The sequence below is a fragment of the Saccopteryx bilineata genome, chromosome 1, assembly GCF_036850765.1.
Source record: "Saccopteryx bilineata isolate mSacBil1 chromosome 1, mSacBil1_pri_phased_curated, whole genome shotgun sequence".
Taxonomy (NCBI): Eukaryota; Metazoa; Chordata; class Mammalia; order Chiroptera; family Emballonuridae; genus Saccopteryx; species Saccopteryx bilineata.
This window is the reverse complement of record NC_089490.1, coordinates 283,453,213-283,466,100: the sequence shown is the minus strand read 5'-3', so window position 1 is coordinate 283,466,100 and position 12,888 is coordinate 283,453,213. Positions and strand designations below refer to the sequence as shown.

The window sequence follows — 12,888 nt, the reverse complement described above, 5'->3', positions numbered from 1 at the left end:
TTATAAGCAATGATCATTATGACTTAAACTCTAGCTTCAAAGTGTAGAAATGTGACCACAGTTCCAATGCCTTGTAGACTTTTTCTGGATACCCATGACTCATGCTCTTTAGGACATTTCTCAGACTGAAATAGAAATTAGGTTATACTTGTAAATAATATAAAGCAGCAATAGTGTCAACATAGATTTAGTGAAATTATGTTAACATGTTAAGAACATTTGTGTCTGTAAGAATTTTATTTTGGATCCTGTTATAATAGTTAGAACTTCACTTCACTTACTAATCTAATAGGCTTTAGTCATTTTATTGTATTAAGACACTTGTTATAGTATTTATTTACATTAGCTATTTAAATTTTATTGTTTATCTTCTATTTTTCTAATCTACTTCAAAATCGGAACATAGTAATTCAAATGAATAGATGCCACCCAAAAACAGTGGAGTCTTGGGACCCTTATTGCCAAAGGTTTATTCAAAACCAATTAGAAAAGATTTTAAACACAGGAATGAAAGGAATTTTCTCAGGTAAACATTTAGGAATATCTAAAAATAGACTCTAATAAAATAATTTACAAGTAAATAAAAGCTTTTCCTTCTAAAATAGGTTATAATAACAATTGTTAGGAAATTACTATATATAGTTCTCTCCAGGTTTAACTTGCCTATTCTAGTATTAGACCTGCATTTGTGTCCACTGTCTCAGAGCTAGTAAGAAAGGAACCCAATATTAATTAGAAGCTGATTAGAAGTTACACTGTACTCACAGGTACCCAAAGGTTCAGGGCAAGTAAAATTGCATGAATCAGAGTAAAGGAAACATAACCACCCCTTTCCTAAGTACTTGCAGAATTTACAGGCTACTCAGCAAACTGTTCAAAAGACTGTCCGAGAGGCACTTCCAACATTATTAGGAGACCAAGTACATCACCCAGGGACTAGCTTCTACATAGATGAGTCCACAGACCATGATCCTGAAAACTCCCACTGCTGCCAAAATAGAAGGCATGCCGTACTCCAACCACAAACTGGAAGTTTCATATGGCGGATGTATGAAGAAACTCACTAAGGACTCTATTTAATCAGACTTTGGGGAAAAGGGAAACTAGGGTAAAAAGAAAACCAGCTTAATTGTCACAAAAGGTTAAAAGTTTTAAAATTAAGAGTTCTTACTACAAGTAAATTGTTACAAAAGCCAGTTAATTTATGTAAGTTACAAAAGGTTTGTACAGTTTATAGAAAAATCAATCAGTGATATTTGTTTCTTTAAGTGAACTCTATTGCTATTAATGCTGTCTGTTAAATATCTGTTACATGTTATGAGTTAATATTCCTAGACAACAACTTATGCTCTTCAGTAAACTAACTCAAGGATTTGACTTAGGAAATAAAAACAGTAGGGATTGTTGTAAAGTATCAAAGGTTACAGAATTAATATTAATATTTTAGGAAGCTTAAAGAACATTTTATTAATTTGAGCTAGGTGTGCAGAAATATTTTGTAAGTGTTATTTCTATGCTTGTGTGAATAGCATCAAAACTAAGATGGCCAATAGCATTGTGTTGTAAATGCAAAGGGGAAGGAGACTTGGATTCTCTGACCTTCCATCCACACCTATAAGGAAGCGAGTGAATAGCTAGCCAGGTGCAGGGAGAGAAAGAGAAAATTAAGCCTTTTCTTATATTAATAGGCCATTTACAGGCATTTGTCCCCATATAAACTACCCCTCCCTTCTTGAAAGCGTGTAGTTAATGTATATATCTCTGAACAAAGAAATGGCAGGTGAACACTGGAAAATACAGGAATATGTTTTAATATGTAGAGTGACATTTTTACTATTGTGTTGTTACCTTGTAAGTTTTAATGTGTAGAAAGGTCTTTTTCTGAACCCTATAGACCAGTGGTCCCCAACCCCCGGGCCGCGGACCGGTACCAGTCCATGGGCCATTTAGTACCGGTCCGCAGAGAAAGAATAAATAACTTACATTATTTCCATTTTATTTATATTTAAGTCTGAACAATGTTTTATTTTTTAAAAATGACCAGATTCCCTCTGTTACATCTGTCTAAGACTCATTCTTGATGCTTGTCTCGGTCACATGATACATTTATCCATCGCACTCTAAAGGCCGGTCCATGAAAATATTTTCTGATATTAAACCGGTCCATGGCCCAAAAAAGGTTGGGGACCACTGCTATAGACAAATGTTATAAACTTACTAATGAATTGTGTCCCATCCCCCTCTTTATCTTTTTCCTAAATCTGTATAGGTGAAAACAAAGGTTATAAGCTTATGCTGTGATGTCAGGCTTTTTCCCCGCCCATGTATAATTAAGAATATATAACCAGCCCCTAGAATATTAATGAGACACACGATTTGGGACTGCTGTCCCATGTAAGATATATGTGACTGGCATATTTAATAAATTTCCTCCTTTAATAAAACTCTTCAAAAACTTATTTGGACTTGGTGCCTCTATGAAAACCTGCAGAATTATGGATTTGGTACTTTATAACAATGGAAACAGGGTTATATTCACATCTGGGTGAGCATATGGTAGGATAAGCAATGCATAAATGCAAAGAAATAGAAAAAATGTAGAAGGTAATGAATAAAAAAGTTGAGCAATTTGCTTAACTAGAGACTAAATAAGCACTATGGATTTCTATCACAACCATGACAGAACTTCAATGACTTTTGGTATCAACTCATCCAAAAGGGCTTGCCCCAGGATGTAGACCCTTCTGAAGACCTCTACGAAATGTGGTTATTCAATATTAAAGGCCCCAAGAAACAACAGAATCAGGAGTCTTGTGATGCTGAGGGTCCCCAGTTTTAGAGCTCATCGGCTGACCTCCTCAGCAGTAAAATTACGTTCTCTATCCCGGCAAACAGGTGTTCAGAGGACAGAAATACCCTTCGAAGCCCCACCTGCATTTTATTGACTAGCAAGTTCACTCTAATGAAGAATGTCATTTTGACATGAACATTTATCAAAAATAATTCACTATGTGTTCACATTATAATAACTGTATCACTGTACGGCTGCTCCCCTGTGCCATGGCATAGCTCTGTGGCCTGAGGTGACTAATAGGTAGCCAGGTCTCTCTACTTCTAGTAGACACATGAAAGCAATTAAAGGACATATGCTTGCAAATCTCCACGTTCATCCCTGGGTGCAAGCAATTTAAAATACTCAGGAATATCCTCCAGCATAAGTATATCCTTTTATTCTTACAGGACTTAAAGAAGAGTGATAATGATACATGGAAAGTTCACTAAATGTAGAATAGATTGGTCTCATCTAATCTTCACTCTAACATGAAGGTTAGTCATTTCATCTTCCCAGGCCTCAGTTTCCTTGCCTCTAAACTGAGAGCAATAATGGACGCCTTTCTTACAGTCCCTGTGATGATAAATGAGATTAATTTCTAAAAGCTTTCTAGTTTCCAAAGCAATTTCATGAGCAAAACCATGAAAAACTTTCCCAGGGGCTGGCCAAAGAAAAGGGTAAATTTTCAAGTGGATATTAGAAATAATTCTCCATTTGAATGGTAGTCGCACATCCATAGGTTTGAAATCAGAAGGAAATAAAAGATATGAATTATAAACTGCTGACTGAGGGGGAAAAGATGTGTGCACCTTTTTGTATCCTTTTCTAGCTTTGGTTTGTGGGCAGGTACCATGGCTATACCAGGTCAAGAGCTATCCCAGGGCAGAGATAATTAAAGGTTCATAATGCTCTGGTCACTCAGAAGGACAGCTTCTCAGCTCTACTTTGTGCTCTGTAGACTCTAAAGTAGGGGTCAGGAAACTTTTTGACTGAGAAAGCCATAAACGCCACATATTATAAAGTGTAATTTCATGAGAGCCATACAACGACCTGTGTACGTTATGCATTATCCAATAAAAATTTGGTGTTGTCCCGGAGAACAGCTGTGATTGGCTCCAGCCACCTGCAACCATGAACATGAGCGGTAGGAAATAAATGGATTGCAATACATGAGAATGTTTTATATTTTTAACGTTATTAATTTTTTTATTAAAGATTTGTCTGTGAGCCAGATGCAGCCATCAAAAGAGCCACATCTGGCTCACGAGCCATAGGTTTCCGACCCCTGTTCTAAAGAATATGCTAATTACTTTATTACTTTATGCACTAAAGTTACTATAGTCACTGGATAGCCTACCAATTTGTCAGCCAACTGTTGTTTGAGAGAATCAAGTTCCCTTCAGAAGATGTCATTTTTGGTCACCTATCCATAAAACTTGGGTTGTTTGTTTATTTTCATGTATAATTCTTCATCACGGCAATTCTCTGAAGTACACAAACAAAACAAAGATGGATAGAATTTTGGCTGCTACAACAATGACAAGGTCATGGGCACAGGGGAGAGAGGTGTAGACTCTAGCAAAGACATGGGAGTTTCAGGCCTGACGGTCCACTCGTCAGCTGTGTGCCCTGGGCAAGGGTAAGCCTGCCTCTGCTTCTGTGTTGACATCTATAAAACAGGATCATCTGAGCCCGTTTCCCTGGCTGCCATGAACTAAATGTGTGTGTGACATGCTCAGAGGGTGAAATGGCACCTAGTAGGTGCTCAATAATTGTTAAATGCTATTATTAAAATGGCCAGAAATGTAATAAACTTACCAAAAGCCACACAGACCAAATACCTATTAATCATTTTTTTGTTCCGAGAACTAAGATAGTTTTAGGAAAAGAGAGGTGAGTGAAACATTGAGTCTGCTCTTTACATTTGAAGGCAATCAATGCCCAAATTCCCATCCACTGCTGTTCTCTTCCTCCCCTTCCTTGTTCTTCTATTCCTCCTTCCACTCCATTCTCAGTTGGAGACCTGTTCCTCTTCTTCCTGAGGCCTGAGCTGCCTCTGACAATTAGAATATGTAAGACCTGTCCACCGTCTTGGATTGATCTCAGATACTCCCGTAATTTGACACAAGTACTCATCTGGGTCAAAAGGTTCAACTGCACCTATAAGTACCCTTTTCTTGACTTCACCTTGCCTAAAAGTGGGTTCCTTGCAGCCAGAAAGTCAATTCATAAGTACAAGAAGTATTCCTAACTTTTTTTTTTCTCTAGAAATTTTGATTCTCTTTCCACTGCTACATCTGCTTGGGGGAAAAATGCAGCAAAGAAATTTACCACAGAAAGGGTAGCAAACAAAAAAATATTTTAATAACATTTCTACACATTGCCCAGGGCTTCTAAAGTTACAATTACATGTTCACACAGTGTTAACAACTGTTTTTCATTTCATTAGTGGTTTAGAATTTAAATAGGAATTGATAGAATGAGCACACCTAATGCACAGCCCAGTAAAGATTTACAGACACAGCCTCCACCCATTCAACCATGGAACAGGGGAAATGTTGGCCATGTGTTTGTATTTCATTAGCGAGGAAAATTCAGAGATGGTTAACGATTATTCATGTCTGATGTTTGAGTGGTAGTCTTCAGGGTATGAACTAGCATACTTTGAAAGCATTTGCCCAAAGGCTTCCACTGTCCTTGGTGCAGAGCTGCAAATCAGGGAAGAACCCAGGCCAGTCAGGTATTTCTGCCCCTCCTCGGAGACTCTCCATGGTCCTCACCTACAGAACCCACAGGGACCCTTTTCCGTGAAATAAACCAGATGAAGAACAGAACATGAAGATTTGAAGGAAGAATTAGAGAGAGTCTCCTAATAAAATGTTTAGTTTTCCCCAAAGTTGTAAGTTCCTCTTCCAATATATCTGCTTTGTTATAGTTGTTTTAGAACACACGTGTGTCCTTTAGGGACTCTGGGAATTATGGACCCTGTCCAGAGCTGTCACTCTTTGGAGAGTAGCTCTATTCTTCCCTATGCTTCCCTCTTCTCTGTTACAGCCATACTTAGCACACTGCAAAAGGGGGGTCCTGGGAGTGAGCACTTAGCATCTCATTCTGAAATCATTGGCATCCCTGCTTGGCTTCTCAGTTAGACACTCAACCTCGAGAACAAGTCCTACTCTATATAGAGATTTAGTGCAGTGAGCGAATGGAAAAAAGTCTAAATTTTTATAATCAGAACAAAGAAATATAGCTACATGCAGGGAAAGTTCAGCTGATACGGACTTTATTACCCATGCTACCCTGGCTCACTCATAGTAGGCATATGCTGGACAAAAGTGTATCACTCGGTGTGGCTGTGGCTTCTGCTCAAATAGCATGAACCAATAATACCAATTAAAAGTCTTATACACAAAGATGAAACATTCATTCAACACATGGAACATAAGCACAATTAAAGGTCTTGCTTCATACTGAATAGATCTACATGTTTTAGGATACTAATAAAATTAACAGTAATGCTAGTAGAGCTTGTATCCATGACTGCACTGAAAGTAGAAGTCATTTATCAAACCAAATTTTTGATGAAGAAGGTTATGTCTTACAGAAAGCAGGAAAATAAGTAAAAGCAGTAAATTTTCCAGTTAATACCTAAATATATCTAGATAGATATAAATGGAAGGGGGAGAATGAACTAACCCAAATATAGTGGGTTAAGGGAGTACTTTTAACAATTAAAATGCTAGAGAGGTATTTGAGGAAGAAAAAGGAGCAATATGACCTAGAACAAAACAATACCACTTTCTCAAACATAACATAGGTGCACAGGACAGAGTGTTTGCTAGGAAGCTTGATGTAGTGTTTGTGATAGACCCCTTACTGGATGCAGAAATCTCTGGCACACCAACCTTTACTATGGCCTCTGCCTTCCCACATAGGAGGACTCACTGACTTATTAGGTAGCCTTTCTCAGATGGGGGCAGCTCTCACCAAGAGCTCTTCCTCAGACTGAGCCAAATCTACCTTTAGTGACTTACATTGGTCTTTGCTCAGCACTCCAAAATTTAATTTTCATCATGACATCTATTCAAGCATTATTTTTAATGTGTTAAGTTTATAAACTCCATTTACTCCCTTCTTCATGATTCAGGGAACTTATTTACTGTAGATTTTATTCAAAATGCTGTCATGTATCTCAATACATTCCTGACACCACTTTAGGATGCATGATATCTAGAAAATGTCACCAAACAACCAAGCAAAGTTGTTTAAGCAGCTTTTGAAACACCAGTAGGTAATGGCAAAAGTGATCATTAGTTGTTCAAATCAAGCCAGAGTTCATTCTGTTTCAAAGCGCAGAAGGAGTTAAGACAAAGTTCTTGGTGAGTGAATTCCCAAGGGGAAAGAAAAGTTACCTCTTTTAAATATGCAAAAAAATTCTCCACATCTCTGAAAATATCTTGTCATTGTCAGACAACCAAAGATGGTATTGCTAGCTTCACTAATGCTTTGATTTGTACTGAACAGAAGAATCAGTATCGTTTATCTTCTGATTTTTATGAGAATAAAATTATTGACTGGAGACAAAAGACAACGACATACTTCTAGCTAAGAATTACGGAGACCTTTGGAAGTATCTTTTTGTATCCAGTAAATCAAGCAACATCCACCTTTCCCAGCAAAAAGAGAAGGTCCTAGGATCCTCTTTCCTTTTCCCAAAGGCAGTCACAAAATACCTCATACAATTGGGTGAAACATATTTACAAAGGTTCTAAACAAACAAACCAAAACACATGCCCAGTGGCCAGACTGACTTTGTTCCCTGCAGCTGACTACAGAAGACTGATGTGGGACCCTTGCAGAGAATGGTGATTTATGCCCTCCAGCACAGAGAGTATTCACCTTGGTATAACACATTAGGTCAAAGTCAACATGCTCCTTGCACCCTCAGAGGTCAGCCTTTCATTTCTTTTAAGTCTTGGTCTAAATGCTAACTTTTCAATAAGGCCCAAAGTGACCAATCTAATTAAAAATGGAACCTCCTTTACCTCCAAACTCTAAATAGTATTAAACTGATGACTTTCTTTATTTAGAAAATGTAGCCAAATGGAATGTATCACATCACATGGTTTACTAAATTATTTTGTGTGTGTGTGTGCGTGTTAACTTCCCCTACACGCATGCGCACATACACACACACACACACACACACACACACACACACAAGACTGACCAGGACAGGATCTTTATTAGTCTACTGATATATCCTAAGAATCTAGAAGTGTCCCCAACATGTGGTAGGAAATAAGTATGTGTTAGTGAATGAATGAATAAAGGATTCTGGGCTTAGACTGACGTGGCCTTGAGTTCCAACTCCAACAAACTAGCTGCCAGACCCTAGGAAAATGACCATCCTTTCTGCAGCTGTGTTTTCTTGTCCATAAAATGAGAACCCTAGGAGTACCTGTCCCATAGGGCAGTGGTCTCCAACTTTTTTTGGGCCATGGACCGGTTTAATGTCAGAAAATATTTTCACGGACCGGCCTTTAGTGTAGGACAGATATATGCACAAAATAAAATTATGTGACTGGAGTAAAAATTGTGGTATTTTTAAATATAATTGTCGAACTTACGAGACAAGCATCAAGAGTGAGTCTTAGATGGATGTAACAGAGGGAATCTGGTCATTTTTAAAAAATAAAACATCGTTCAGACTTAAATATAAATAAAATGGAAATAATGTAAGTTATTTATTCTTTCTCTGCGGACCGGTACCAAATGGCCCACGGACCGGTACCGGTCCACGGCCCGGGGGTTGGGGACCACTGCCATAGGGTCCTCATGAGAATTACGTGAGTCAGTGCATGTCAAGGGCTTAGAATCATGCTTGGACATAGTAAGCACTTAATAAATGTTACCTGCCATCATCACTATTTCAAGATATGTTCCCCAAGATGGTGATAGATTTGTGATGACTTATGCACTCGGGCAACTGGTTCTTCTGATATCTGACATCACAGATCTGTGAAAAGGGACTCAAGGCTCTTGATGGAGCATCAGAGCTGCCAAGAATCAAACCCTATCTATTACTGCAGCCTCATCAGCTGCAATTCACTAACACACAGGACTTTGCAAAGGAGCTGTTAACATTGTTTAAATATTGCTGTCTCAGACCTGCTGGAGTAGAATAAACATAACAATGAAACCAATGAGTAAGTGAGAGTGACACTCAAAAACCTTAAAAGGCAGGGAAGGCAGCTCTCTCTTCCTACTTGTACAGAGGTGTGTTTATTTGGCTTAACTGGAGTCAAAGCTAATGGTTCTAATGGCTTCCAATCACCCCCCACACCTCATTCTGTGAACATCTACACTGGGGCTGAAATTCACACCTTATGAATATAAACAGAGAAAAAAATAGCCTCTTAAAGAATTTACCATAACATACTCATCATTTAGACATTTGCTTATGTTTCTAGAAAGACAATAATCAGGAATGGTAAGGTAACTTCTTTCTGGAGCAAAATCCCAGTCTGCCTAAAAGGTTGTAGACTAAATCATTAATCTAAATGTTCACTAAGTATTTAGGAAAACAAAACACTCTGGAAACACTTGTTGATTTACAGGGAGAAAAGCAGGAATTTCAGAACTGATTAAGTTAGGAGAGGAGGTGAAAATGAGTGAGGAAGATAAACAGAATGGCAAAAGCAAGAAGAGCGTTTACTGACTTCGGGGCAATCATAGTCTTAACTTCTCTATTTATTAAAACATGTCTCCCCACAAGGCTAATCTCCTCCGGTAAACTGTCCCTGAAGAGCAGAACAAAATGAATGACATGGTCAAAGATTAGATAGATCATAACAAATCAGGCCTAAAAAGAATTTCTCTCCTCACTTTAGAGAAGAAAGACCCAAAGATTTGGGGAATCGAGCAAGGTCACAGTAGCTCAGTTGAAACTGGAATCAAATTTCCAGACTCCCAAGTCAATGCTCTGTGCTCTACGCACAGACTTCCCCCAAACTCCATTGCGCATGTGATAAATGACTCAGTAGTTCCAGGAGGCCCCCAAGGTTCTGCACTTTTGACAAGCTCCCAAGTGGTGCCAAGGCCGCTGGATTACTCTAAGAAGCAAGTCTCTGCACCATTTCACCTGCTAGGGTAAGTCTGGGAATAACCTTTATTGTTGTTTTAATGAAAATAGCATTTTTCAGAAGCAAGAGAAAGTAGATTACATATGAAATAATGCTGAATTTTTAAACATTCTAATAACTCAACACTATTTGTAAAACTTAAGGGGGTTTACATTTATATGGTAGTGTCTACTTTAAAGTATAATTTAATTGCAGGTTTTTAAAAGTATACACAAACACCAGTGTGCAAGAGTTGAGTGATCTCACTGTGGTCTATGGATATGTACATTTAGTGGTAATTTCCCCTTTATGTTTGAAATATACCACACCTAAATTGCACTAAGTCCACTAAATCTGTCTTAATTCTGTCTCCTGTGATGATAGAGATAACTACTTCTAGGAGTTGCTTTCACTTGCTCTGTGATTTAGATAAGAAAGATGGAGGGCACTGATGCATCAAATTCCAACAGGCTTGTCTGCATAGATTTTACATTCCATTAACACAATGTAACAAAATTGACCATACCCACTTACATGTGTAACAATCCTATTAGGAGAGACCCAGTGTAACTGGGGGAGAAAAGATTTGTTTGAGTACTTGTTACTTATATCTCACTATTTCTGCCTTGCCTATCAGAGGAATTTCCATGCATTTGAAGAGAGTTGATGCAAACTAAACACAATATGTTCTCTCCAGCCAAAACTCAGTTAACCTTCCAACCTTCCTATTGGTCCCCTTGAATCAGCTGAGCCCAAGAGGTTTTTCCTATAAAACATCTACAGCGTATCTAAATCTGATCCCAGTAAAATTTCACTTCTGCTGAAGTGAAAATGCAGAGGTAGCATTTACGGATAACAGCTGGAGAACATTAGTTCTCTGTCTCTCCTTTTCTCTCCCAAGGGTTGAAAATTCTGCTGTTCAGACAGGAAGTCGTCATACACCACACACTGTACAATACGAGAACACTGGGATAGAAGAACAAGTTGCAGAGGATTAGGGGGAGTGTGCAGGGGTTTTGTTCAAGAACACAGAGCAACAAATCTGCACTCCTCTTAGGGTATCCTCCTCCCCCCCCCCAGTGTTCAAGTAGCACATCCAGACTTGACAAGCATACACTCACTCCACGAAAGATTTTCAATAATAGAGTAAGAAGCCTTCCATTTTTTAACAAATTTTTTTTAAATGAACTCTAAAAAGTTTGGGGGAGTAGCTAAGATTCTCCAATAATCTTTGTTGGGGGCATACTTCCACATTCGCTATCTAAAAAGACAACCTTTTAAGCTTTTTAAAATAGTCACCAAAACAACAACAAAATCTCACATAACATACGTAAGGAAATATATGTTATTTCACATACATGTGGAATGCAAAACATGGTGATCTGGGAGAGAATGATTTAAACAAAAGGATTTTTTTAGGATAGGTTTCAGCTGTAATTTCACAAAGCTGCTGAGAACGAACACAGCCACAAACACGGGGAGAGACATCCACACTCTGCGGCCACAACTCAAAGTTTTGAGTAGCATGATAGGAGTTTCCCAAACACCACATGCTGAATAGCCATTCCGCATTCCTACCCGTCTGCAGGCGCTGGACCCGGTTTGCAACCGCCTGTCCTCTGGGGCCGGGCTGTAAACCTCCCCAGTCTATTCCACGCCCCTCCAGCCAAGTTCATGAGAGACCAACCTTTCTAACTTTTGAACTACGAAAATGCCTTTGCCATATGCATACTGGGGGCATGCTGTTAATCAAATGGGTGACAACACTACGGTTTTATGCAAAGAGGGGGAGGAGGGGCGAGGGGGAAGCCAACCCACACATCCATCATCCTTTTAGGAGGAGGTGGAGTTTAAAGTTTCTCTAACTTCCAAGTTCCCACTTGACAGGCAATATTTCTGTGCAATTTCCAGCCCCGTGGAACAGATGGTCCTTTGCCCGTCTTGAGCCCCGAGAAAGTCCAGACAAAGCCCCCCCCCCTTCCCTCCTCACCTCACAGGGCCCATAGGTGGTCGGTTTCACGAAGCTGTCAGCCCAGGGGCAGTGAGCAGAGAATGGAAACTTAACTACTACTTCTTGAAGTTTTTCCTGCTACAGGGGAATGGAGCACAAAGGCCTGAAAAAGTTTTCACTGCGTTATTTTTGAAAAACGTCTTCCGCCATCTGCCAAACCGTCATCTTACAGTCCAGATGCCCAGGGTGGGAAAGTTGAGGCACACAGTGCAGAAATACGGCAGCAATGCAACCTGAGCCGTCCCAGCCTGGGAAGTTGCTGAAAGGGACCCCCACGGTAGGAAAGCATCCTCGGGGTGCCTGAACACTCAGTGCTAAAGGGGAAGGTGACACCGGACAGGGTGCCAAATAGGTGTGCGCCACCGCAGCGGGCGAGAATCTGCCTTCCCAGACGGGAGGGAGAGGGGCAGGGAGGGAGGCGCGATCCGAGAGTGTGAGGACGGGCGGCCCACTCACCCTCACTGCCGTACTGTTTGCCATTGTTCGCGCCCATCCTGCCGCCGTCATGCCCGCCGTCTCCCGGGACACTCCATAGCTTGGGCGCACCGCCTGCGCGCTCCGCCCGAGGAAAGCCGGTCCGACGGGACCGTTAGCTGCGCATACCCCACGCTCCGGGGCCGATGTCCGGCCGGGAGCCGCCCCTGCACTCCGGTGGGAGGGGGCGATCGGTCTCCTGCTGGCACCCCCGATGGCTCCGGGTGGGGCCGGGGGCAGCCGCCGCTCTTAGAATCCGCGTTCACGGCCGGCGGGCGCAGCGCCGCGGAGAGCCCGCGCCCCGGGGCCGCCCAGAGGCTCGCCGCGCCGCCGCCGCCGGGTCCCCATCCGCCCACCCCGATCCCCCTGCGGTGGGCGCTGAGCCGCGCGGGTGGCCAGGGCTCCCCGGCTCGGCCGCCTCTTCCCGCGCCCTGGCGCTCCCGCGG

At 40.9% G+C, this 12,888-nt stretch overlaps 1 protein-coding gene across 1 annotated transcript in view; it reads right to left on the bottom strand.

The window, feature by feature from the left end:
• FBXL7 (F-box and leucine rich repeat protein 7) overlaps window positions 1-12,556 on the bottom strand; it is a 403,508-nt gene extending 390,952 nt beyond the window's left edge. The window contains exon 1 of the mRNA XM_066243937.1: window positions 12,425-12,556. Within this exon, the coding sequence (XP_066100034.1) occupies window positions 12,425-12,461 (37 nt within the window). The 5' untranslated portion in view covers window positions 12,462-12,556. The remainder of the gene's footprint in view (window positions 1-12,424) is intronic.
• Window positions 12,557-12,888: the final 332 nt, after the last annotated feature.